This window comes from Sardina pilchardus, chromosome 2 (genome assembly GCF_963854185.1).
Source record: "Sardina pilchardus chromosome 2, fSarPil1.1, whole genome shotgun sequence".
Lineage (NCBI taxonomy): Eukaryota > Metazoa > Chordata > Actinopteri > Clupeiformes > Clupeidae > Sardina > Sardina pilchardus.
In genome coordinates, this window is record NC_084995.1 from 31204248 (window position 1) to 31231986 (window position 27739).

The window sequence follows — 27739 nt, forward strand, 5'->3', positions numbered from 1 at the left end:
ATTCACCAGAGATTTGTAAAAGAAACAATACATTAAGACAATAAACACCATATTTTCCATGTAGGTTTGATATCAGACTTGTCAAAGTAAATAAATAAGGTCACTTCAGGTAACTTACAGAAATGCATGGACATAACACCATATAGCGTCCTCTTTTTCAAACTTCAGTTTTCGCTTTCATACACACATACTCTGGCCAAATTATTTTATGGGGCCAGAGCTGTATCAGATATTAGCCTACCATTAACAAAGTCGTCACATAAAAGGATTAGGCTACCATAACACACATTTTCTGAATGTTGTTGCCCATTGGTGCCTGATCTGATGTCTTTAGTGGCAAAAACACTGGGGGTGGTCATTCATTACAGAGGCAAAAATGTGTTGAACAAACTGTCAGGGCGACTTTTAATCATCTCTTTCCAGAGAAACCATGTGCCAACATTTCAAAACAAAAATAGTGTGGATGTAGCCATTAAAGAGCTCTAGCATAACCAATTCTAAGATACTGGACTGGGTAGAAAAACCAGACAAGTAACATACAAAATTCAATAAGATAACAACTAAAAACTACAACTATTAAGCTATAGTACAATTAATAAGAGTTTTTTCACCACATCTGAATGCAATTTTATCATCGCATCATACAAGTTTGAGTAACAAATGTAAAACCAATACAGTGTTTTAAATTATAAGGTGCTGTTGAAAAAAAAACATGAGAAGTGTGTTACTAGATAGCCAGAAGAATAAGAAAAAGATTGTACAGCCTTACTGAAAGAGTTTCTAATGTTTTCAGTGTTCTCAGACAATGCTTCCAACAGCAGCTCCTGGACTCAGTGGGTTCTTGTTCCAGTGATCCTTGAGGAGAAGACGCCCATGTACTGTGACTCGGCAGCAGGGCATAACAGGGCCCCGTCTCCACTCTTCGCCCAGTTCACAGACCAATGCCCCATCCCTTACAGGTGAGCAAGCATCCAAGAGTTCAGACATCACAGCATCACATCTGGCCTCATTTCATTTCAGACATCAAGACAGCGCGCCACCTGTTGGAGGACAGGCTGGTGACATGGTACCCCAATCTCCTACAGAGCACTTCAAAAGCAGGGGCCAAGAATGCATCAATGAACCCATAATCATATTCTTTTCCACCCATGCCATCAGCACACTGGAAAGGGGACAACCTTATAGATCATATGCCTCTGCAGTCGGGTGCTGACTGATTTACGTTTGTGAGAGAGATTGTGATCCATCTTAGATCCTCACAGAGGTCTCCATACCATTCTAACATCTCCAAACAAACTACAAAAAATCATTGCTGATCCTACAATATGTCCTTTATAGTAGTTTGTCTATATACCTTCCTTCATTAGTCTCAATGCAGCAGGACCCAGAGTTGTCCTGAGACACGTCTTAATGACGTGTCTGAATCCACTGCCTTGTCTGCGCAGGTTGCTTTTTTATTAAGTTCATTTTGCAAAGATTTATGCATCTTGTTACTGAAGGTATTTTTGTCTCCGTCTTTGGCTGCCACAGCTATCATACAAATATCAGCAAATCACTGAAGACGTATGACAGCTATTTAGAATTGTTACAATTTCATTACTGTATGATTATTGGTTATGGTCACTGCTATTTAGCAGACGCCTTTGTCCAAAGCGAATTAAGGTGTGTAATTGGGATATTGTTGTGTAATTTTCTTTCCTTAGCACTGAAGGAGTATTACCATGGAAGTTCATGTTGATCACAATAAAAGTGCAATATATTTACTAATAATACACATAAGCAGAAATAAAAAACACAAGTGTTCTTATAATTCAACTGCCTTCCACAAAGACAGTCATACACTCAACATATTCACTTTGTCAGTTTTACAAAAGGTGCCTGCTGTACTGTATATCAAGGAAAATCCCTTTGATTTGCAAATCCTATAGCATGATTGTGTTGAGAAAGTACATTTGAGAAAAAGAGTGTAAATCTGAACAGATGAAGATAGCTTCAGCTTTGGTTATGGTAGTGTAAACTTTACATTTTAAAACCTCCCATATTAGAAAGGGGTGAGATGGAATATAATCCGTAATACAGAAATCCTGATAATCACTTACGCATTAGTAAATATAACTGAGATTAGAATGGGTTATGTTGATTACAAGACTGATGTCAACTCAGCTAGCTTGCATAAAAGTGACTTTCTATGCCATCCACAGCCATATTAAAACAATCATAATGCAAGCAAGTGGATCTGAAAAGTCTTAACCATAGAAAAAGCAGACAATATAAAGATAGAGGGGAGAAAGAGACATCAGAGCAGTATGATTGCCATCCCTGCCACATTCAATATCAAGAGAGGCATGATACATTTGAAGATGGTCCATTGCAAGAGACAAAAGCAGGTGCCTCTGCTGAAACAGGAGGAACTCAAACAGGACGACTGACAGGTGGAGGGTAGCCACTGCATCCGTTTGTTTTTATACATATTTGTGTGTGTGTGTGTGTACAGAGAGGAGTGTGGAAGAGGCAGACAAAGGCAGGGCTTAGTTAAGGACCACTGTCTACGAGCAGTCGTAACGCAAGCAGAACCCTGTGATAGTGCGCCTCAATCCAGCTTTGTCCATCCCTTATTTTTTATTTTGGCCTCCTGAACTCATGTCCTCTCATGCTCTTCCCATTCTAGGGGGGATTCTCTGCTGCAAAAGCATAATAACATGTGCATCAGCAGTACAGTTGGGCCTTTCCATTGCACTTCTTCCCCCACCTAAGTGCAGTGTATGTGGGGGGCTGGAGGCGGGGGGGGGGGGGGGGGGGTCCACTCTCTTCTCTTCAGATCCGTATTCATGGGGTGGGAGCTCCCTACCACTGCTCCCAGCTAAAATCATCTCCACCACCAAACACAAGGAAGAAACCCAGGATGGTGAGGAAGATGACCGTATTGCCAGCCAACACCAGTCCACAGGCTCCCCATTGGATCTGTCATGGAAAGAGGAAAAATTGTTTCAATTGTAAAAGCGCCAAGAGCAACTTTTGTTTTTACAATTAAAAGTGTACAGTGTAAAGTGACATGACACATACCACAAATGCATGAGCAAGGACTATGGGCAGACCAAACGCAGACACCACAATACCACTGGTGAGAAAGTATGCCAGCTCGCGACAGGCATTACTGCCTGAGTCCCCATCATCACTGACTCTCCGCGCAATAAAATGAGGGATGGGGCACAGCACGTAGAAGATGAGGACAAAAAATGGCCAATACACTCTGCGGAAAAAAAGTGGACAGGATAAGTGCAGTGCTGGATGTATCAGATCAAAGGAAAACGGGTTTGGGTACATAAATTATATGCCATGTGTAGATTTACAATACACAACAGTGCTGTAACTCTCAGAGATGGATGAGATTGATGCATAATAACTCTCAGAGAGCGGAGGACTGAGGTTAGCAATAATTTATCCCACTACTTCCCTGTCCACCAACATGATTGATCTGTAGGCTACTTACCCATACTGATCCAATGCACAGCTCAACAAAAGGAATGTTAAACCAATAGCCCCACTGAAGGACAGTCCCACCAATGCTATAAAATATAAAAAAGAGAGACCTCAGGTGCAATGTTGATCTACAGGCAATATTAACATAGATACAATGATATTGTAAACCAACAAAGCAGAGCCGTATACATACACGATGCTGCCTCCTAGGGGACAAGAAATGTAAATGCAGAACGCCAAAACAATGTTATCCTTGCAAACTTTTCAGAAGTTTTAAAGATAAGTCACGTTAATAATAACGGAGTAAGATTAGCCTAAATGTCTCCTTCCATTGACAGGACGTATACAGTGACTAGAAGACCCTATGGTGGCTACCATTAAACTTTGTTAAACCATTTAGGCAGTTGAGGTGTCAAAGGCATCCACACAACCTCTGGAGCGTGATTTCGAGAGCTCAAACTGCGAGCAAACACTGAAAACAGAGAAAATACAATGTCTCTGTGTTCCTGGTTTGGTAGCCTATGAGTTGTGTGACGACGTAAATCAACACAAAAGACCTTCAAACATAGCGAACAAAACGGGTCAAGGAAAATGACCCCTTCGTCATATGAATATTAACATGTATCATATGCTTAGCATACATCAGGTACAGTTCTATATTTACCTTTAATCCCCGCCATGTTTCGCAAAATCAGTTTCTTGTCTTTGTGCTAAGAGTTCAGAAGCCACTTCCTATTTCCTCCTTTTCGTGGGGTTTCACCAGCTGATGGCCTTAAAGAAACAGCTGCCGGGCGAGCCTCATCAGACATGCACCAAAGCAAATCAATGTGTGGAGCTATTGACATTTTCAGTGTTAATTTTGTTTGTTGATATATTCCTGTCATTTTGACAGTATCATTTCCAAATAATTTCCTTTCTAGAATAAACGACATTCTGTACCTTTTGTTGCCTATTTGGTCGTTAGGAGGCCTATCAATTCACTTTTATGAGGCTATGTTAGGCTAAGCTACGTAGGCCTATGGAATATATTATATAAATCAACTCTTATAAATATTACAATGTGTTATTGTAATATGTTGTTTTTTTGTAGGGCCCAATCTTTCTGTTTCACCGAGAAACTCCCACAAACAAACACAGACGAAACGAAAGTGATTGACAAGCTCTCCTGGCCAATCAGCGGTGTCACCGAAACTTGGGGCGGATCAAGAGTGACGAAGTTTACTGGAATCGACATAATCGGCAACCAATTTTCAGGAAACGTAATGATCCGGTTACTGGCGTTACTGTCTGAGGAAATGTACCAAACATTTACTTATGTACTGTAAAAATAGCTAAAGAATTTGGTTTATTGTCCTACGCCTTGAAACAAAACATCAAGACCGTTTCATGTGCGCTGCTTTCCAGGACAGACATATGCGCACTGTGTTGAAGCAATAGGTGAGTTTGCTTTCGTTTTAAGAAAAATGTTTCTTAGCCTGCTCATGCCTTATGCTACTACATTGATAAATTGTGACCTTGGTGGATGTTATGTTGGCTACATAGCCGAGTTTGTAGGGAGTGGGGAGGATGTTTAAGTTTAGGATGATGCGTCAAGTTCATGAAGTTAAGCATGGATGCGAATTGACTCCAAATTCGCCTATAACAGGTCCAAGGTCTATCCTCGCGGCCTCCAGACAGTTTCGAAACTTCCCAAAATATGATGACATTGTTTTCTATTTGGTAGGCTAATACACCCTATTTTTGAAATTTTCTAGAAATTATGGGGTTATTCTGAGTTACCGATGTCAGAACCCATTCGCACGTAGACTCTGTGCATATCCAGGAACACTATTGAAGATACTATCCTGACAAAAGACTGTCAGGCTAGCTCATTGGTGAGTCCAGATCGAAATAAATAGTTCCATATAGGCTACTGTACACGGTCTTATATTCACTCGTCACGTGATAATTATTAGCTATCATCACTTGCCCTAATTCCCTAAAACAAAATAAATGTGTGTGTGTGTGTGTGTGTGTGCGTGTGTGTGTGTGTGTGAGAGAGAGAGAGAGAGAGAGAGAGAGAGAGAGAGAGAGAGTGTGTGTGAGTGAGTGAGTGAGTGAGTGAGAGTTAATCAGAGGTAGGCCTAGGCAATGGTTCTAATATAAAACTCTTGTGGATCTAGCTGTTGATTATTTATTTATTTATTTATTAAGTAAATTCCCTGGTCGTCCTAGTATAAGTACACCAGTGGTGTGTAGTGTATAGCCTACTGCTAAGATTAAATATAGGCCTAATGCTTAGGGCATGTAAACATAGAGCTGGCCATCTGATATTTTCAGCCGACCTACAGTTATCTGGCCCCCACTGAAAGTCTGTAAATCTGACACCTATGGTGGTCAAAACTAGGGTTACAAAGGGGCGGAAAATTACCAGAAAATTTCCAGAAATGTTCTGCCCCTTTGCAACCCTAGGCCCTTCACATCAACACAGATTTGACATGAGGATTAGAAAAATAAGTAAAGTCATGCACATACTGAAATAGGTGTCGATCTGTGCTGTTATAACTACATCATAGGCATACCGTATGTTAGTAATTTGTTTTTTGACAATGTAGGGACAGAAACTTGACTACTAGACATCGAAATGCCCTTTTAAAAAGCTACTAATAAAAGACCACCAATCAAAAAAAATTATTGATGAAGAAGGATTTCCTCTGGGGTCAGCAGGTGTTTTAGCACCCGAGACCAGTTTTGGTCTCAAGACCACTGTTTCAGAATTTACTATTTTTACTGGTCTCGCGTACTTGAGACTTGAGGTTTATTTCACCACCACAAAACCTCAAACTGTATTTGTCTGTTAACACGTCACTGTGATTGGATGTAAAGCATCTTGCTTCAAATGCAGCTCTGCTTGTAAAACTATGAACATGTTGTTACTTGTCTTTATTGCTGTTCCCCCCTAAGCCTCACGCACATGCAGATGAATGCATGAAGGTGTAAAAGAAGCTCTTGTTGTCTCGGGACTGGGATTTCGTAAATATATGCTAGAACCAATGTGATTCTGATCTTGACTCAGTCTCGGTCTTATCTTGGTCTCAGCCTCTCTAAGTCTTACTCTTGTCTCAGTCTCGATATACAATACATCTGGTCTTGATCAGCTATGCCTATATTGAAGTTTCCTGTTAAAGGCTAACTTGCAATATTAAACATTTCAATATTCTGCATATCCAATATTAAAGGGATATTCCGCCATTTTTGGAAATACGCTCATTTTCCACGTCCCCTCGAGCAAAACAATCGATATTTACCTTGCTCCTGTTCATCCAGCCATTCTGTGAGTCTGGCGATACAACTTTTAGCTTCAGCCTAGCATAGATCATTGAATTGGATTAGACCATTAGCTTCTCGCCTGCTAGCTTCATGTTTAAAAGTGACTGAGATTTCTGGTAATTTTCCCATTTAAAACATGTCTCCTCCCAAGTTAGAAAGTGCAATAAGACCAGCTGAAAATGAAACCTGGCGTTTTTCTAGGCTGATTTGACATGGAACTACACTCTCCTCTGGCGTAATAATCAAGGCAACTTGCAAACGTACCATAGGCGCAGTGATATCGTACGCAGCATCTGAAAATAGTCCCCATAGACAACAAGCAGTAGTAGTTCCAGTAGGTTGCAAGTTGCCTTGATTATTACGCCAGATGAGAGTGTAGTTCCATGTCAAATCAGCCTAGAAAAACACCAGGTTTCATTTTCAGTTGGTCTTATTGCACTTTCTAACTTGAGAGGAGACACGTTTTAAATGGGAAAATTACCAGAAATCGTAGTCACTTTTAAACATGAAGCTAGCAGGCGAGAAGCTAATGGTCTAATCCGACTCAATGATCTATGCTAGGCTGAAGCTAAAAGTTGTATCGCCAGACTCACAGAATGGCTGGATGAACGGGAACAAGGTAAATATCGATTGTTTTGCTCGAGGGGAGGTGGAAAATGAGCGTATTTCCAGAAATGGCGGAATATCCCTTTAAGCGTTTATTGCCATTAGTTAAATTTGAAAAATTCCCAGAATTTTGCAACCCTAGAGGGGCCCTTAAAAAAACATTAACATTTTAGAACATGAAGATTAGAGTAGTGGGCTGGTTCATTGAAATATTTTTAAAAGCCTATTTGAATGGGGTGTAATGCGTTTATAACCACGTGTTCAGGAATCTTTCATTGCATGGTAAGAGGGGCATATGTGGCATACTGAATTTGTGCTGTTGTAATCTGTCCCATCCTCAGGTGGAGCTGGTGGATTAGAAGAGGCTGACATGGATATAGGGAGACAGATCTTGGCAAAGATGCGGAAAAAGAGAAAGAGTGACTACACAATGCCGTCTGGTCCAAAAGGCTTAGAAGTCCACTTTTACACTCAAGGCACCCAGCCACTGATAAAATTCAAAGGGTGCTATACTGTGGAGGATTTGTGCACTGAGTGTTCCAAACAGTTTGGTGAGTTATCCGGTCAAATGCACTGGGAGGTTTATTACTGACAGGAGTTCATTTTGAAGTTCCTTTACTTTACCTGTAAAAAGTGATGTGTTGAACTTCCTGTTCTGATTGATTGAGAAACTATCTGTTCAACGTTAGTTCCTCATATGAGTTGCCACTTCATCTCTACAGCATCTCTTCAGTGGTCTGTGCAAAGATGACATTCTATGGTATTTTTTGCAGGAATCTCTCCACTCTGTCACAGCTTGTATGCCCTGTATGACGAGGAGGGAGCCATATGGTACCCCCCAAATCACTCTTTCAAAGCAGACGGAGCCAGTCTAAAGGTTTACTATCGCATGAGGTAAGATAGGAACTTTTGCATTTTTAAAAGAACCTGATGTGTTTGGCTGTCAGTAGAACTGAAACCAGATAAGACATTCACCAGAGTCTGTGGCATCTTAGGTTCTACTTTACCAACTGGCACGGCACCCAAAAGGGTAAGAACCCCATGACGAGGCACACTCTGAAGCGGGTGGGACCGGAAGGCACCTCCATTCTGGATGCGGCCTCATTGGAGTACCTCTTTGCACAGGTCTGCAACCACATGACATGACTTCACAGATGTCTCATTCATGTCTTACACATGGTAACGTACATGACAATAGACGCCAAGCATAGGGACGTTCCCTGAGATGTTAGACCTAACTGTATGCATGGTTTGCCGATCAATCCTCTACACTCACTGGTCCTCACTCGTTCTTGGTGGATAGCCTGACCAGGCAGTGTGCGTGCGTGTGTGCGTGTGTGTGTGTGTGTGTGTGTGTGTGCGTGTGTGTGTGTGTGTGTGTCTGTGTGTGTGTGTCTGTGTCTGTGTGTGTGTCTGTGTCTGTGTCTGTGTGTTTCTGTTTTCGTGTGTGTGTGTGTGTGTGTGTGTGTGGGTGTGTGTATTTGCTTTTTCAGTATGTCTGTATGTGAATGTGCATTCTTCTGCTTGCCCATCCATAGGGCCAGTATGACTTTGTCCACGGCATGGCCCCAGTGCGTCTTGCCCAGGATGAGGGGGAGTGCCGTGATATTGAAAATGAGTGTCTGGGGATGGCTGTGCTGTCCATCTCACATGATTTTGCAGACAAAGAGCACTCTGATTCAGGCTCCACAGTAAAGAAGATCAGGTGAGACAACTTCAGCTGTCTGTGGTACCACTCAAGCACACTTTCACCCAAGTTTCAGAAATTCAGATGTAAAGAGCTCATTGTTGATCAATACAGGATGTTGCACAGACTCATATGTACTTTTGGTGTGCATTTGAGAAGTGTGTAGTTTCAGATGCATTTGTTGATGGATTGGATGGATTAGAAATCTAAACCAAGGTAGATATGCAGACAAAGAATGGGAGATTGTTTTTACTTTGTGTTTGTTGAGTAAAGAGAGTTTGGTTCATGACCACAAAGCGACTGAAAACCGGAAACACAGTTGTTTCCTCCTTTACGGTACTGTATATGCAAACCTGAGACTAAAAATGGGTCAATCTGAACAGTAAGAGTGTGATGTGAGGGCCCCAGCCGTGGCGCAACTGGCTGGGGCACCTGCACCGTACCCCGGCGACCCGGGTTCGATTCCCGCCCCGTGGTCCTTTCCAGATCCCACCCCGACTCTCTCACCCATTCGCTTCCTGTCTCTCTCTACTGTCTTATCAAAATTAAAGGCACAAAAGCCCAAAAAATATACTTAAAAAAAAAAAAAAGAGTGTGATGTGAGAGCAGACTGTGACTCAATTTTATCCCCCAGTCTAATTATAGGCTTGTGAATGGGTTTGTAAAATAGCATGTTTTTGACCAATGTTGCATGCCATACTTGTGTTAACATCAAAGAACATGGTGAAATACTCAGTTCATCCATTGTATGATATCTTCAACTACATTTATTGTTTTTGCCCTTGATGCCTCCAGCTACAAGAGACACATTCCAGAGTCCCTGAAACAGTCCATCTGTCAGCGTAACTTCCTTGTACGGCTTCGCATATCGAATGTCTTCAAGAAGTTCCTCAACGAGTTCAACCAAAAAACGGTCATGGAGAGATCTGTGAGCCAGCTAGACCTGAAGCTGAAGTACATTGCCACTCTAGAAACGCTGACAGAAGGCTTTGGATGTGAGATCTTCGAGCTGGCCTCTATCCGGACCTTGGATGCCGATGGCCTCGACCAGAGTCCGGCTCCCAAGCAGTCAGCCTGCTACCAGGTGCTGGTGTCGGGGACGGCTGGCATCCAGTGGCGCCTGAAACCGTCAGAGGTGAGACATGGTAGTGTGATCGTGTTCACCTGTCACAGACACAGGGTGCCTGGAGAACAGTGACAGTCACTCATACAGCGCATGATAAGCCTATTTCACAAGATGTCGCCACTGTGTAAACTAACTTCCTCTGGAACAGCTCAGTCTATAGGAAAGACAGAAACAGGAAGATGTTTTACCCTGCCAGTTAAGGCATCATTAACATCAACTAGGCCAGACACCTGGACACTGTGAAATTGGCTCATAGCTGCTGCTTGCTGCATTCTCACACCTCACATCTTCTGTGTCCCCACGCAACATTTCATTCAGAAATGTTAACATGGCCGAAGTAGACACTTAGACGAATACTCAATACTCACAATATGGAGATGGTATAATAATAAATGTAAAAAATAATAATAAAAATGCGTAGGCCTTAAGTGCTGGATTAAGATTTGCTAAAATCGTGGTCTTGGTTAGTATTCATGTCTATGTGGAATATTATGAAGAATAGTGTGGATTGCTGTACTGATGCTGAGAATTTAACGGATCCCTAGAGTGAATTGCCTCCAGAGGAGAAAGCCAGTTCCAAGAGGAACAAGAGGGACAGTTTCCTGAAAAAAGAAAAGACAGACAGAAGAATGTTATCCAGTCCGACGACTGACGACTGCAAGGACTGGATACAATTTTCCGACTTTTATGAGATCACACATATTGTCGTCAAAGAGTCATTGGTCACAATTCACAAACGGGACAACACACAGATGGTATGCTCTTTCAGTATATGTATATTTCAGCAACATATGAAAATAACATTTAGTCTTTAATCTGAAATTTCTCATTTCTTTATTACTTCATGTATATTTTGTATGTAATCATATTCACAGGAGCTGGACCTGGAGAGGCAGGAGAAGGCTTTCTCCTTCATTACCTTGGTGGACGGGTACTTCCGGCTAACCGCAGACGCACATCACTTCCTATGCAGAGAGGTCGCCCCACCCTCTGTGGAGCTGGACATACTTGAGGGATGTCACGGGCCAATCAGGTGAGTGAACACACTCCACCCAAGTACTTGTACCTGGCCCCACCAACATTTGTGATATGTTGGTACCACAGACTATTGATATGCAACTGTTATGCAACCGATTGTACGACTAAACCTTCCTGGGTGATTCTCACAGCACGGACTACGCTATTCACAAACTTTGCGAGGAAGGCAATGAGGAGGGCCTCTACTTGCTTCGCCGGAGCAGCACAGATTATGAGCACATCCTCCTGACCGTTGTGTGCAGTGAGGTAGGTCTACGTGGAGGTGCTACTGTACATATGAGAGCTCAGACATAGTGAAGACTCCGTCAGTAGTTTGAAGAATTGTTAATAATAGGTTTTTTTTTTATAATAGTTTCTCTTTTCATTCAAAAAAATGAAATTTGTTACATGAAATTTGTTACACTTGTGCACAAAATACATCATTTGGTCATGGTAGAAAGTAAAATGAGCACAAGGTGTTTTTGCGGTGGATCCATATCTGAAAATGTTCAGCGTCATAAAGAGAGATGATATGCATTCACAGTCATATTGAGTCATATCTAAATCCTCAACTCTGCATTTCAGTTGTAGACATGTAGACTTAGAGTTGGTGTGAGTGTATAGAGTGTATAGAGAAATACACATTAATGGCACCACAGGTTGTGAGCACTAATCACCTATCTTTAGTTGTAGCCAATGATAAAAATGTCACTACAAGGCAATTTGTTTACTTGACACCTGACATGCAACATTTTCTTCTTTGCTCCTAACACGCTTGTGTGCATCTTGGGAACAGATGGACTCGGAGACCAACGGCTACAAGCACTTCCAGATAGTGAAAGAGCTCGATGGCTACTTGCTTTGCGGGACGGACGTGAAGCAGACGGGTCTCCGGGAGCTGATGGAGCTCCTAGAGGGACAGCAGCTGCGCTCGGACAATACAACACTACAGCTGACCAGGGGCTTCCCCCCCCAGCCCAAAGGTAACAGCTACCTCCGAGCGTATGCCTTGAGTCACAGGGCTAGAGTTAGTTTACACACGCACCTTATTGAAAACGTTACTGTAAAGAACCTTGTGTTGACAACATACAGTATATGTTATAGTTTCTTTACCGTCAGATTTTAAGATGTTACAAAGACTAATGTGTCAGATGTTGTAATGCTTTATTTGTTGAGGATTTCGGAATATAACGTGCTACAAACAAGCAATCAATGGGATAGAAATCCATGTCTGTCTGTGATTGACTTTATTTTAGAGATTTCCAACTTGCTAGTTGCAACAAGGGGAGAAATCCAGAATCCAGTCTCCACTCACCTCGTCTTCCACAGAATTCTGAAAGAGGACCTAGTTGAGGTATTGCTACCATGTTCGTACCACCTGCATGGTTGTAGTGTGTGTGTCTCTATTGTTCCGCTTCGGTACTTTTTAGATAGACAGTAACCCTGTCATTTCTTTCTGGGACAGGAGGAGCACCTGGGGCGTGGCACCCGGACCAACATCTACGCCGGCAAACTGACGCTGCGTGACGAAGATGATTATCTAGACTTTGCCCATGACCACCAGGAAGTGAAGGTGGTGCTGAAGGTTCTAAGTGCCGGACAGAGGGACATGTCTGTGAGTAGGCTCGTGTCTCTCCACTCATTCTCCTTCACTCCCTATGATATGGGACTACCCTAACTCTATTTTTTACTTGTGACTCACAGAGAGTTCACTGACACCAGCATGTGTGTGGTTGTGATTGTATTCGTGTGTGTGTGTGTTGGAAAAGTAATCAGACAGCTAACAAAGGGTTTTCTGCTTCTGTGAACCTGACAGGACTTCTTGGAAACTGTTAGCGTGATGCGTCGGGTTTCACACAAGCACATGTCTCTGCTCTACGGGATCTGCGTGCGCAATCTAGACAGTGAGTAACACCTCCATACTTAGCTGAATGTCTCTCAGTGGATGCTCCTTGGAATTGCCCATTGTCCCATTGCCACACTCAAACACAGGCCTTTTTTAGCTGTCAGCAGAAGCTCAGAATAGCCTTTGAGGCAAGCACCAATATTTAATGGTATTTTAGTTAGTTGGTAATTAGACATCCATAGATGCTGCTATAACCTTTACCCATCATTATTGTCATAATGGTCACAGATATGTAATGGCAATCCTGAATTTGACCCTGTCAATCATTGTTGCCCTTGTTCTGTGGTGCAGTCATAATGGTAGAGGAGTTTCTCCAGCATGGACCCCTGGACCTGTTCATGCAGGCCCACGGCTCCAGCCTCAGCCCAACCTGGAAGTTTCAAGTGGCCAAGCAACTGGCTAGTGTCCTGAGTTACCTGGTGAGTGGTGTTACATTGTTAGCTATCGGTCTGTTTTTTACATTTACATACAGCTTCATTTAGTAAAGGCAAATTACTTACAGTATGTCAATTATATTCGGTTCTTAAGTTTGACGTCACGGGCCCAACAGATTTTTTCATGAAAAGACATTTACTAGAGCAGCCAGACAGTTTTTGCAACTTGTAAACTTTGTCATCATCACCTCCGTTTTAGCGATTGTAACAGAGTAATTACTGTAGCTGTGCAGCCAGATGATATATTCAAGGGTAACGTCCAAGAAATTAGGATTTGATTAGGTTGAGGCAACAATTCAATAGTAAGATGACAATTACTCAGAATAGCCGTTGGACCCGGAAAGAGATTTATTATCCCATCATTACATTATCACAAGGGGCAATGTCTTTGGAGCAACTCGCGGTTAAGTGCCTTGCTCAGCGGTATTGAACCCAAAACCTTTCAGGCCACTACATGCTAGCCCAGCTCCTCAGCCACTATGTTACCACCTCCCTTGGTAGCTATTTAAATGTAACTTCAAGAAGTGTTTTTTCCACCTGACTACTTAAGGTCAGCGGTGACCAAAAGTGGCCCTTGCTATCAGCAGTCTTATCTGTAGCAATAACAGATACAATTGTCACCATATGATCTTACTCTTGGTGAAGAGAGTGGGGAATTCCACTATGTCTCAATCAGTGATAATGATATGTCAGTGTGTCATCTTTAGATTAGAATGGTAGCCTCATACTGCTAATAGCTACTATGCCTGTACTACACTGTCCATTCGTTATGCAGTATTGTGTTTGGTGTTCCACTTCGTAGGAGGACAAGAGGCTCGTTCATGGGTTTGTGTGTGCCAAGAACATCCTGCTGGCCAGGGACGGCCTGGACGGAGATGCCCCCTTCATGAAGCTCAGCCACCCAGGAATCCCCAGCACATCTCTCTCTAAAGAAGGTAGCAAATACAAACACCACATGGCGGCTCGCACACACAACAGACAGGAAGTTTGCCAATCTGAGAACGCTAAAAACACACACTTGAGCAGTCATGCCAGTCCTCACTTATCAAAGGTCAATGTGAGTTGATAAAATATTCCACCAACAAAACTACACTAGAACTAGAAAAGCACTCAGAGAGCGCAGCTACCTCCGCCTGCATTCTTCTTCCTAGGTTGTCATAGGTTTGCACCGAAACTATTCAGATCGCCACCACATGGCCATACCATGCCATTAGACGACTAAGCTAAATACATAAATGCCTCTGGAATCCCGTCAGAATTACGGATCAGTCCCAAAATTGAATCTGAGTCTGACCTTCCCTGAAAATCTCATCGAAATCCATCCATTACTTTTTGAGTTATCTTGCTAACAAACAGACAGATAAACAAACAGACAGACAGACAGACAGACAGACAGACAGACAAACGCCGGTCCCCGATGAAAACATATACCTCCTTGGCGGAGGTAAATTAGTATCAATAGGGATTTAGATCAACACCCAACCAGCAGAGAGGTTTACAGTACCCATGAATATGAATGTTGCATGCACTTTTCTGAAATTTCAGCTGAAAACCACTGACCATTTACGTCAGCAGCCAACCCAACTTCCTGCCCCTCTGCAACACACTGGGTGTGTAGCGAACTGAGCTGATCAATGCTGATGATAAGAAACGTTTACAAACATGAAAGAAAAGCACATGACACACGGGGCAGCATGCAAAGGGCACATCTGAGTCATTGGGCCAAAAGACCACCAATCTCAGGCCATCTCGAAGCTCTGCAGAGCTCTGTGTTGTCACGCTCTTCTGTGATGTGGGCTGGAGAGGAAGTGATGAGCCTGATTCCCTGTACTAACAGTTTCCTCTCTATCTCTCTCTCTTTCTTTCTCCCTCTCTCTCTCTTTCTTTGTCCCTCTCTCTCTCTCTCTCCCTCTCTCTCTCTCTCTCTCTCTCTCTCTGTGCAGAGCGCCTGGACCGCATTCCATGGATAGCGCCCGAGTACATGAGAGAGAGCCACAAGGTAGTGAGCATTGCTGCTGACAAGTGGGGATTCGGCGTAACTCTGTGGGAGATTTGCCACAATGGAGAGCGCCCCCTCAAGGACAAGAAGCGCATTGAGGTATAGTCATCACACCAGCTCCACAACGCGTCAGTTAGACATCTTGCAGAACAATGGCCAGGCCACTGTACTAAATGTGTCTGTAAAATGACCTGTTAAATACAGATTACAGTTGTAATGTGTACTACAGTAGCCTCATTGTTGCATGGTCATGTACATAGATATTATTGTCAAATATGCCAAAAAATATCAACCTTTCGTTTTTGCCTTTTTATATTCATTTCAAATGCCAGACTTTCCTTTTGGCCAAGCCTATGAAATCTTGAGTGTTTGTGCCTTTGTGTATTCAAGCTCACTCTAAACGCAGCTTTCTCTCCTGAACAGAAAGAGCGCTTCTACACAGCCAGGGGAAAACTGGTGAGCAAGCAGGTCAGTCAGTTAGCCAGCCTGATGACCGAGTGCATGAGCTATGACCCTAGGCAGAGACCATTCCTCAGGGCCGTTCTTCAGAGGCTTGTGAGGATCGAGGAGGAAGGTAAGCTTTTTTATAACCCCCTTTCAGACAACTATGGAAAGTGTTTTTAAATGCCTTAAACCACAAAGCTGGTTAGGTCATCTGTTCAGAAATGGTTCAGAGAGGTTCATAGAGGTAGATGTCAACATTTGGCAGTAAAGATCTAGTCTCTAAAATGTACTTTGCCTTGATTATGTCTAACACGTCATTTTAGAATTATTGGAGTAATTCTCTCCCTCAACCCACATTTACAGACCCTGCCATTGACTCAAGTGGAATGGCAAATGTGGACCTTGATCCAAACGTGTTTGAGAAGAGGTTCCTAAAGAGAATCAGACCACTGGGAGAGGTATGCACTTTTGACACACACATATACAGTATATATATATAGCTCTCTAGGTCTGTAAGGGCCTGAAGATCAGACTCGCTGGCTCGCCATACTGTAGCTGTATTTGATGTGTTTAGACTATCACAGCCCATCTTTGTTTCTGCAGGGTCACTTTGGCAAGGTGGAGCTGTGCATGTATGACCCACGTGGCCACAACACAGGGGAGCTGGTGGCGGTTAAGTCCCTAAAGACGGAGAGGGAGGGAGTGGAGACTAGCAACCTCCTGCGGGAGATCAACACCATGCGTGAGCTCCTCCATGACAACATCGTCAAGTATAAAGGAGTGAGTGCCGAGGAAGGTGAGCCCACTTACTGTACCTGCTAACGTTGGAATATGACCACCTTTTCTATCTTAACCTAAAATGTACTCTTTCCAGTGAATGTCGTTGGACAATGATAGACAGTGAAAGTGTATGAATAGACGGATCGATTGTGTTTCTGATTTTCTTTAGTGTGCATGTCTGTCTTTGCTTTGAAGAGAGAGGTGCATCATTGGACATTTTTTCCTTTTGCAGGAGTCAAAAACTGAGTTATCAATAAATCAGTTATAATGTGCAGGTTGTAACTTTTTCAATGTTTTAGGAGGAGCGACCTTCAAGCTCATCATGGAGTACCTGCCAATGGGCAGCCTGAAAGAGTATTTACCACACAACAAACCTAAGATTGACCACAATAAACTGCTTCTCTATGCCAAACAGATATGTCAGGTATAGTACACACAGTATACAGTATAGTATGGACAGAATTTAGCCGAACTATTAAAGTAATTTTTCCCTGTGGTGTGAAATTACTGAGGATCTATTCAATATGTCTTTTTTAATTGTCATCAGGGAATGGATTACTTGGGATCCCAAAACTACATTCACAGGGATCTGGCAGCCCGAAATGTGTTGGTGGAAAGCGAAAATCTGGTGAAGATTGGGGACTTTGGCCTGACCAAGAGCATCAAAGACAATGAGGGATACTATAGAGTCAAAGAGGAACAGGAGAGCCCCGTCTTTTGGTAAGGATGTAGATTGGGGCTTTGGTGTTGTAATTTTCCATTATTCATTATTATAACACTGCACGAAAGCCGAAACAACACTTTGTATTATCAGCTAGGTCCTGTGGAATGTTTTGTGTTGTCACATACAGTAATGTAAATATCAAAAATTCAGTGTGGTCAGATACAATTTAGTTTATAGTGAACATTGTAGATTGATCGGATGATATTCAGCTGTTGACACAGACTTTGTTGTTTTTCTGTCCTGTAGGTATGCCCCAGAGTGCCTTGTGCAGTTGAAGTTTTACCGTGCATCTGACGTGTGGTCCTTTGGCGTGACTCTCTATGAGATCATGACCTACTGTGACACCAAGAAGAGCCCTCCTGCAGTAAGTCCTGTTTCTTTACAGACACCCTTCCCAGTCCCAACCAAACTCTTCTCAACAGAACTGATACAGTACTGTATAAGATAGGGAGTACACCATACGGACCACTGACCCATGTTATTATACTATGAGAGCTCTACTCACATACTTTGACAGTGCTACAGTACATGTAAGTGATTATGGTCTGAACAGTGATTTTTTTGTGAGTGTGTGTGTGTGTGTGTGTGTGTGTTTGTGTGTTTGTGTGTGTGTGTGTGTGTGTGTGTGTGTGTGTGTGTGTGTGTGTGTGTGTGTGTCAATAGTGGTTGGTCTAGTAGTTATATTTTATTTCCTGTTTTGCCGTTAGGTGTTATATTTAGCGAGAGGCATGCTGCATCTCCGTTATACTTGAAGTGTATTACTCACACAGGTTGTAACACTAACCAGCACAAATTGTCTCAGTATGCAGTATACATACATGCAGTATGACTCATTTATTTCCGGTGGAGCCTGGTGTGTTTGTACTTGCCGCTTTTGTTAATGTAATTATCAATTCTTTATTTATCACAGACACTAGTACAATGTCCATAGCAGAGTATAAAAAAAACAGACAGAATAAATAATTTTAAAAACAAGAAGACAAAGAGACAAAAACAAAAACAAAAACAAAAAAAACAACAACAATAAAACAAGACAAACAAAACCATCAAGACAACAAGACAAAACCACCCATCAAACATATAGGCTTTCTCTCCAATGCCTCCTAAGCTTAGAGGAGTACCTCAAGGAGCTCTTAGCTGGGTTCACTAGAGCTTCAATAATGCTATTGTGTGAGAGATCCAGGCGGCACATGAATTTGTACATTACATTTCTAAGGACTGCCTCACAGGTTGGCACATTGGAGTGGACAAACAAGTAGCTGGCACTAAACCATCTAGGTAGCTGCATCAGCAATCTCATAGTGTCATTATAGGCAACTTTAAGCTTCTGCAGACTGCTTTTCTTATATCTACACCATAGATGAGAAGTATACATAGGTGTACAAAAGGCTTTAAACAAAGAGCATTTTACATTAGAAGAGCACATACTGAACTTACGTAGTAACATGTTAGCCTGGGCATATAATTTGCGGCGTTGACGATATATATCTTGATCATCACTAAGATCATCTGAGATTATATGACCCAGATACTTTACATCCTTACACACCACAAGTGGGCTATTACACAGATAGAAAACAGGGAAAGTCAATTTTTTATCCTCTCTGCTTCTGACTATCATGACATTGCTCTTTTTCGCATTAAATTTAATGTCATACTCAAGGCCATATTGTGTGCATACATAATTAGTGTCTACACGGACCCAGTTGGGTGTTGCACCTAAGTAAATCAAACAGAAGTGACCCTGAGGAAGGTGTAAGCCGAAACGTTGGTCAATAAAATTTCTTGAAGTTCCGAGTGTGCCACGACACTTCTGTTTAATTTAAGTCTTCATTTACCGCCGTGAGCACCTCACAAGGTGTGCGTTTACTTTTTCCAAACAAGCACTTGGTATAACGATAAAGAAGAATTTATGCGAGTTAAAATTATTACTATTTTGGCAAACAATAATAAAACAACAGAAGATGTCGCTCCAGTTGACGCTCCACCGTCCAGAAACCAAGCTGGCGCGTCGAGAACCTTTCGTGCAGGTGTCCCATTAGTCATGTGTGTGTGCCTTTCTGTGATGCAACAATACAGTGTGATTTGCACTAACAAGTCCTTTCCCGAAAACAGAAATTCTCAGAAATGATTGGTCGAAGCCAAGGACAGATGACTGTCACTAGACTGGTCTCTGCCCTGGAGGCAGGGAGGAGGTTACCGTGCCCTGCTGGCTGTCCAGAAGAGGTAGGGGCAATGCAGAGATTGTTTCCAAAGTACTTGCATGTGTTGTCTGCTAAATTAGGAGCAATGCTATTTAACCCTACCCCCGCTAGTCAGCTTAATTGTGGAAGTCGTTTAAGACGGCCTTTAAGTTTATTGAACAAGTTGTCTACCTTTCTTATTTCTGTTAGAAGAGGGTTTTTTTATGTGTTAAATATGCCCAGGGCACATGTCTCACTTGCAACCCAACAGTGTTTTTGTGACTGGGCTGAGTGGATTGTGACACATGTGCACTTCTGATGCCATCTCCAGGTCTACATCCTGATGAGGAGCTGCTGGGAGCGCTCACCAGACCACCGCATTGACTTCCAAGGCCTCATCGGCGAGTTGGAGAAACTTGAGTCCAGCGCTCTCAACCCATCAGACCCATAGACCACAGCGTCTGACAATGATCACAACTCACTCAATACTCACAGTAGTCACTAGTCGTTAAGACAAAGCCAGCATATACTGTTTCACATTTTTTAGATAAACATTATTCATGTTAAAACTAAACATATCTAATATTTACATGTTTGTACGTTTGTATGTGCCATTACAAGTATATTTTAGACCTTTTCCAATATATATAGAGAGAGAGAATTATATAGACATTTGTAAACAGCCACCCCATACAGATATATATATATATATATATGTGTGTATACACATGTGTTTGTGGCGAGTGTGTGCACAAGTGTGTGTGTGTGTGTGTGTGTGTGTGTGTGTGTGTGTGTGCGCGCGCGCGTGTGTGTGTGTGTGTGTGTGTGTGTGTGAATGTGTGTGTTTGTGTGTGTGTGTGTGTGTGTGTTTCTTTCATCATGCACTTTATTTCCAGACTAATATTTTATGCTTTCATTTTATATCCATATGGGTAAAAAAACCAATAGTTTTCTTAAGATTAGCATGTTAACATGTATACCTCTGCAATTTTCATTTCTTCTTGGCCTGTTTCACTGTAATCCATCAAATAAAGGCAGACTTTCTTATGAATTCAAGTCTGATTTGTGAATCTTACAAAAAAAATAAGGACTAGCAAGTGTGAGATATAGTAACATAATAAAAGTCCAATTTAATTGAGAATAGTTCAAATACAACATACTGTATCAACTGTTGAAGGAGAGAAAGTTGACTATTTCATGGAAAATAGCACATTCTGACTTTGATGCCAGCAACACGTCTCTTAAAAAGTTAGGACGGGAGCAACAAGAGGCTGGAAAAGTTATGTAATGATAAACACAACAAAAGGGGTTAACAGTTCACAACTAATTAGGTGAAGTGGAACCATGATTGGGCAAAAAAGAGCATCTCAGGGAGACTGAATCTCTCAGAAGTAAAGATGTGAAGGTATTCATCACTCTAAAACGATGGGTAGGGCTGAAAATAAATATTGGATGGCTGTGGTATTTTGGACCTCAGATGGCACTGGATAACCAGACCTTTTTATGGAAATAAAATAATTGTATAGGCTCAAGAGAACTGATAACCATTGTCTATGAGCACAGTTTAATGTTCCATTCACAAATGCTAGTGTAAACTGAAGATTCTGGAGTGTAGCACTTTGTATGATCTTTGGTGTAAACTACCACACAAAGAATGAATTCTACTTAGAACTGATACAGAAATGCTACCATGGACATTTTGCACATATACTGTCATTCAGACCATGTCTTTTCAGAGAAAACCTTAAATATGTCAGGAAAACAATGACATAATTAGTACACATGGACATATCTAATAATAAGAACTATGGTATCTCAGTTCCTTAACATTCCCAGACTTGTTACAGTAAATGAAGAGGTGAATTTCGTTCCACACTGCACTTCTCGAAGTGGTTGTTTGGAATGACAATAAAAACTTGAATCTTGAATCATAGTGGTAGAAATGCTCGTCCCAACTTTTTTGAGTTGTGTGGCTTGTGTTGAATCCAAAATGAGCATATTTTTTCCCCTAAACAATCAAATTTCTCTCTTTCAGCGGTTGGCGTGGTGTCTTTTAACTACTCTCAGTTAAATACAGGGTCAACATGATTTGTAATTCCTAACATTCTTTTTTTATCCACATTATACAAAGCGTCCCAACTTTTTCTGAAATTGTGTTGTACTTTTATACTGTGAAGTAAGGTTCATAATGAATTGGAGAAAAAAAAGGTACTGTGTCATATATGTTCATAATTATACATTAATTGAACACTTGATGATGAAATACTTAACTTAACAAATGTTTTAATTAGCTCTTATCAAAGGTATGGAGAGACCTGCCTTATCCAGGTGACCTGTTACCACACACCTCCCATATAAAATGGATCGCGGCAAAGCCTGGCCTGTTGACTTTGCATCACACTGCCCTTGGAGGTGTCGTCATCCCTGTAGGTCAAGGATCTTCATTCAGCTGCTCCAGAGACAGGGTGTGTGTCCACGCCACCAGCCTGTCCACTTCCGTCTCCCAGTATTCGTGCTGACCTGGACCCTGCACTGTGGCTGGGGCTGCTGGGCAGTCCTGCTGGGACTCTTCAGGTGTGGATGGACGAGGGCATCGGATGGACCACGGAGGAGGGAGTAGAGTAGGAGTCAAACAAATGCACAACATGGCTGTAAATTTCTGGGTTGATCTCATTTTTGGATATACGTAGCCCCACAGAAAATGCTACAGTACTGTATGTAACATTTTGATTAGCAGAATGTGTTCACAACAGAATAGACTGAAAACAGCAAAATGAGGAAAATGCAGAACATATGGAAAATTAGTCAGAATTTAGTCATCGTGTGCCTTCATGAGCTGTCACTTCTTGTAAATGGTCTGGATTCTAACACAAGACTAGTACCTGTTGAGCAGTAAAGCTGGTACAACTTCCTCATTTGCTGAAGCTGTTTGAGTTTATCCTCTTTCTGTCTTATTTTCCTCTGATGCTTTTGTGGTGGCCCATAAGTTTTTGATTCTGCACAAAAACACAAAACATTGATCTCAGGCTGCATACCTTTGGCTCTTTCTCTTTCTGCATGTATGTATTCTCTGCATGCTCAGAACACCCAACAATCCTGTGCGCAATTTTATGAGGATAAAATCTGGACTAAACAAAGCAGTTCACTATGTATTTAAATGGAAACATTGTCTTTTTGTCACTATATAAAGTAGCCTAAATGAAGTATGAGCTCAGGTCATTTTGAAAGTTTGTGTTAGAAAGGGTATTTTATCTTTCGGAGTGATTATTTGCACCCGGGTGTAAATAGTGAAATGGAGGCATTTTCTTATTTGCACCCAAACCGGAAATGCGTGCTATCCAACATAGCGGGACTGAGCGGGACCATCTTGGCAGGAGATGGCCTACCTAAATCTAACAAGTTAGGATTATTAAAACTATATTTGAGATGAGAAAGTGGTGCTAAATTTCCACAAACTTTATTCAGTGAACGGGTAAAGCCGTCCGTTTGCAAGCACAATCAAGAAACACGATCTTTTTGTTTTGTTTACCGTTACCTAGCAACCCCAACAAGTGAGTCAATAATTAGTATTCTCCCCTTTTTGTTCAGCGGGGCGCAGTACAGCGTTAAAGTGACTGATTTACCATGCTCGAGGTGCTGGGTTCGAACCTCAGATTAATTCTTTTTTTTTTTTGCCTGCCAAAGTACGCACCATGACTTCTTTTTTCTTAGATGACGTTACCTCGCGGCAAATAAGAGTTTGTGCTTTTTGAACCTGTCAAAGATTTACTGGTTTTATTTCAGTTATGAGTAGAGTTAAAGGGATAATCCGGAGTGAAATGCACTTTAGATCAATTTTTCGGACTATTGGGAGTACATACGTTGAGTTGACACCAAAATCATGTCATTCGGATGTATTTTGAGAAAGTTCGAGCTCACCGTTTTTAGCCAAAACTCGTTAGCCTGGAGGTGACTCGGGCATGTCATTTCGCCGCTACAAAACGCTATTTTTATACCTCTTCTACTGTTCCAAACAACACTACACTTACGTGGTAGTGAGTAGAGGGTCCCTAAAGCCAAACCGAAGTATCCCCACGTCTTTATGTGGTCGGATAGAGAGTCCAGAATGAATTTAATCGAGTCAGTACCTTTCCGGAAATGTCGCTGTTGCAGCTAGCAACGTTTTCACAACACTTTACTAACATTTCCGGAAAGGTACGGACTCGATTAAATTCATTCTGGACTCTCTATCCGACCACATAAAGACGTGCGGATACTTCGGTTTGGCTTTAGGGAACCTCTACTCACTACCACGTAAGTGTAGTGTTGTTTGGAACAGTAGAAGAGGTATAAAAATAGCGTTTTGTAGCGGCGAAAGGACACGCCCCGGTCACTTCCAGGCTAACGAGTTTTGGCTAAAAACGGTGAGCGCGAACTTTCTCAAAATACATCCGAATGACATGATTTTGGTGTCAACTCAACGTATGTACTCCCAATAGTCCGAAAAATTGATCTAAATTGCATTTCACTCCGGATTATCCCTTTAAGTAGAAGTAGGCTTCAGTAGTTGTTAGAAAGGTTGTGTTTTGACTTTGAGCCCCCAACGCTGCCTGGAAGGCGCTTAGGCGTGGGTTAAGGTTAAGGTTAGGGTTAAGGTTAGGTTAAGGTTAGGGTTAAGGTTAGGTTAAGGTTAGGTTAAGGTTAGGGTTAAGGTTAGGAGTAGGATTAAGTGTTTTTAAGTCAACAGTGGCAGCGCTGCCTGGAAGACAACTCAGAAAACAACTCTTTAAAGTAGCTTGTCTTTGATGAAGCTACCACATGACCACTCATTACCCTAATATTTGTATAATCACTTCCAAGTAACCCAGACATGGCAAAACAGCTAAAAACTGTTCAAAACTATTAGGCCTAGCCTACTGTAGAGCTGGTAAATGCACAGGCCTATTGACAGAGAACATGGATGTTAGACATCGGGTGTAAATAGTATTGTTGATTATTACACTATTTACACCCGGGTGTAAATAGTAATGTTGATTATTACACTATTTACACCCGGGTGTAAATAGTAATGTTGATTATTACACTATTTACACCCGGGTGTAAATAGTAATGTTGATTATTTGCACCCGGGTGTAAATAGTAATGTTCATTATTTACACCCGGGTGCAAATAGTCTCTGCCTTTATCTTTTCCAAAGAGGGAAGTTGTAAAGTAAATGTAGTACAGTTTTCTCTTTGAGATTTTGTTTTATGGTAGCTGCTCTATATTGTTTATTTTGGCAAAGTAATTAAGCGTATCATTTAATTTTATTGACGTGGGAGAATGACAGTGGTGCAGGAGGCATGATTTTCATCATTGCCTCGTCTGAAGGATTTCACTCGGCAGGGCTCAGTACCTTTATTCAGGACAACTGTATTTCACATTGTTCTCTATTGTGCAACCAGAAATAATCAATGAAAAGGAAATGTATTTAGAATTGAACAATACATAGAATTGCATCATCATAATACATCAAAAATTCTCAACTGTAGTGTAACAGGGAAGATAAACTTACGTTTCAAGACGGGCTTCAGTATAGGGAATCAGTTTTTGTGATCCACGTGATTCACGGTGGGGCGAAAACACCTGTGCAAAGCTGACCAGTTTATCCAGTGCTAAAATATTGAAATTAAAATGAACCGATAATAAACTCAGTGTGTCCGTCATAGGATTTACAACATAAATGATTTCAGTTTGTCATCGTTTGACCATATGAAGTGTGCTTAAGCGGCCCAACATCTTTATGTCAAAGGACTGAAATTGACATCCATTGGTCTCACAGATATCCTAAATATTCATTCTTAACATCCATGTTTAACTGACAACTCAACACATTAAATAACCTCTAACAATGTTATTACAATAACTTCAGAACTGAGACACACAGTAACAAACATTTTTGGAGTAATCCATTACTGGAAAGGAGATCAGAGGAAACTATATGTGACTTTAGATAATATCTCAATTGTTGAGTCTATTTTTGACTGTTTTGCCCTCATTGTATGTCTCTAAAAAACGGTTCCCATACATTCATTTGGGTCATTACGAGGTTCTTCTTTGCTGGTGGCTGTTTTTGTCCATGCCTGCAGATACTCGTCAAAAGAGATCCTCAAGACAAACCTAATAATTACAGTTATGAAGATAATTATATGACAAATTCATAAAGAGTTCTGAGTACCCCTACCCTTGTCTTGTCTTACCACAAATGCCTCTCACCTCACCTGTCACTCCTCAAAGGATGGTTGGGGCTAGCGTCAGTTTCTGGATATTTGAAGAAAGGCACAATGTTACTTTAAACTTAATCTGTGTTCTAAAATAACAGATTTCATCCGATTATCTTACCACCAACATCTTCTCTTTCTAATGCTTGACTGGCTTTCACACATTGCTCAACCACCTCCCTGTACATATGCGGCCTTTTCAAAAACATGTCCGCAGCCTCCAAATTTACGGGGTCCTCCAGAACAGGGTAAGAGAGTATGTGCTATGTTGGACACCAAAAGAAACACATAATCAGGACTCAAATAGGAGCCTTTGTGTGACGGTGCATGTAGCCTATAAACTGCAGTATTTTTTTGGATGGATGTACTGTAGGCCTACTGCACATGACATGAGCAGTGTGGTCCAACATTCTGATGTTAATTCAAAAAGGGACCTGAGGTGTTGTCATCCATCCCATAGTGCAGCTTTAATTCTCACCTCCTAGTATTTATCACAAGGTCAAATATGTTTGGATCTTTAGGATAGCCTACCTGAATGAATCTAAGGATGCTGAAAGTGGAGTTGGGATCCCATGCATATCCAGTGTGAGGAAAAGAGATGCATATCTCCCCTGTGCCTTTATCCACTACAAAGATAATGAAATGATAGAAAAACACTTTAGATCAAACCAGAATATATAGGGCAGACAGTTTCATTTAAGCCCATTACTTCATGATCTTACCATTGGGATGAAAAGGAACAGTGTTGAACAACGCATGTGGTGGAAACCTCCTGGGATGATCATTGAAATATAATGACACACTCAACACGCCCCCTAGTGCAAAAATAGATATAGACTGTCACTGTCAGTATACCTATAAGTCCTATTCCTTGTTAGCCCAGCAAATGTGTAGACCTACTGTAGGCACATTAGATTATAAGACTTAATGGATATGCTAAGACTAATTACTGGAAACGTTACATTTCATAAATTAACAAATATCGGTTAACATTCTGTTACATTGCCTTCCCACAAGGTGTCTTCTAATCCTTTGATTTTTGCCACCCATTCAAGCAGGTCGCTTCTGACGGGAGTTGCCTCTATCCCCAGGTGTTTGTCTAAAGATGCACATTCCTGTAATATGACAGACGGTTTACGGCGGTAGCTTACATCTTGAAGGTAATAGCCTAATTTAGCTAGGTTGCTTTGTTAACAAACACGATAGGCCTACATCAGGCTACTTACAGGTGTTCTGCATTTTAGCGGTTCGGCCTCGCTGTTTTCCCCTCTATCCAACAGACGAGTATTTTGCGGCGGCGCAGATAACATTGAGAAAGCCAAACGTAAGCCTTACTTTACACCAGTATCTTGATAGCCTGTGTAATGGCAAGGTAAGCCTACCAACATTTCTGATCTTGATATTATGTTTATTCCCTTGTCGTCAAGCAACAGTTCCTGCGAATGTGACCATTGCGCGTGAACATTCCTTGTTAAGTGCTTTATTGAGCCTACCACATACTTGCTTTGAAAGATGAAAATATGTTCTTGTATTCTGTGACCACTTATGAAAATATGTTTGTGTCGTCTGTAACTTGAAGCAGTTATTAGACTTTTTTTTGTCAGATAATAGTTTTATTGAAGTTAAACATTTCTGTAAGCATTTCAGAATATGTGTAGGGAAATGTGTTGACTGAGAAATGAGAAAGAGTGTAACCTCTGGACTTATTCTATGAAGAGTTGGATGTGTAGCCTGAAAGAGATACAGTAGGGCCTAGGCTAGGGTGACCCCTTTTTTTGAAAATAAAACTTGTATGTATTTCAATC

At 41.5% G+C, this 27739-nt stretch overlaps 3 protein-coding genes across 4 annotated transcripts; 1 reads left to right on the top strand and 2 right to left on the bottom strand.

Annotated features, from left to right (window-relative positions):
- Positions 1 to 377: 377 nt before the first annotated feature.
- On the bottom strand, positions 378 to 4239 carry LOC134070397 (leptin receptor gene-related protein-like). The gene is made up of 4 exons (XM_062526745.1): positions 4145 to 4239; positions 3491 to 3566; positions 3064 to 3250; positions 378 to 2961 (listed from the first exon to the last, which is right to left on the bottom strand). The coding sequence occupies exons 1-4, from the start codon at positions 4158 to 4160 to the stop codon at positions 2845 to 2847; spliced, it is 396 nt and encodes a 131-aa protein (XP_062382729.1). The 5' UTR covers positions 4161 to 4239; the 3' UTR covers positions 378 to 2844.
- Positions 4240 to 4703: 464 nt separating this feature from the next.
- LOC134070408 (tyrosine-protein kinase JAK1-like) lies at positions 4704 to 20746 on the top strand. 2 transcript variants are annotated; one of them, XM_062526755.1, is made up of 25 exons: positions 4704 to 4917; positions 5235 to 5354; positions 7737 to 7946; positions 8169 to 8289; positions 8391 to 8520; positions 8934 to 9100; positions 9878 to 10217; positions 10754 to 10963; positions 11084 to 11241; positions 11378 to 11492; positions 12022 to 12208; positions 12482 to 12579; positions 12691 to 12840; positions 13042 to 13129; positions 13423 to 13550; positions 14368 to 14500; positions 15509 to 15663; positions 15988 to 16138; positions 16372 to 16466; positions 16612 to 16804; positions 17088 to 17212; positions 17336 to 17508; positions 17759 to 17876; positions 19628 to 19738; positions 20027 to 20746. In XM_062526755.1, the coding sequence occupies exons 3-25, from the start codon at positions 7766 to 7768 to the stop codon at positions 20144 to 20146; spliced, it is 3447 nt and encodes a 1148-aa protein (XP_062382739.1). In that variant the 5' UTR covers positions 4704 to 4917; positions 5235 to 5354; positions 7737 to 7765; the 3' UTR covers positions 20147 to 20746. The 2 variants fall into 2 exon arrangements, with proteins under 2 accessions (XP_062382739.1, XP_062382749.1); XM_062526765.1 differs by lacking the exon at positions 5235 to 5354.
- Positions 20747 to 25224: 4478 nt separating this feature from the next.
- LOC134099149 (ubiquitin-conjugating enzyme E2 U-like) lies at positions 25225 to 27296 on the bottom strand. The gene is made up of 8 exons (XM_062551944.1): positions 27161 to 27296; positions 26936 to 27049; positions 26657 to 26749; positions 26466 to 26560; positions 26056 to 26197; positions 25935 to 25974; positions 25742 to 25833; positions 25225 to 25328 (listed from the first exon to the last, which is right to left on the bottom strand). The coding sequence occupies exons 2-8, from the start codon at positions 26982 to 26984 to the stop codon at positions 25225 to 25227; spliced, it is 615 nt and encodes a 204-aa protein (XP_062407928.1). The 5' UTR covers positions 26985 to 27049; positions 27161 to 27296.
- Positions 27297 to 27739: the final 443 nt, after the last annotated feature.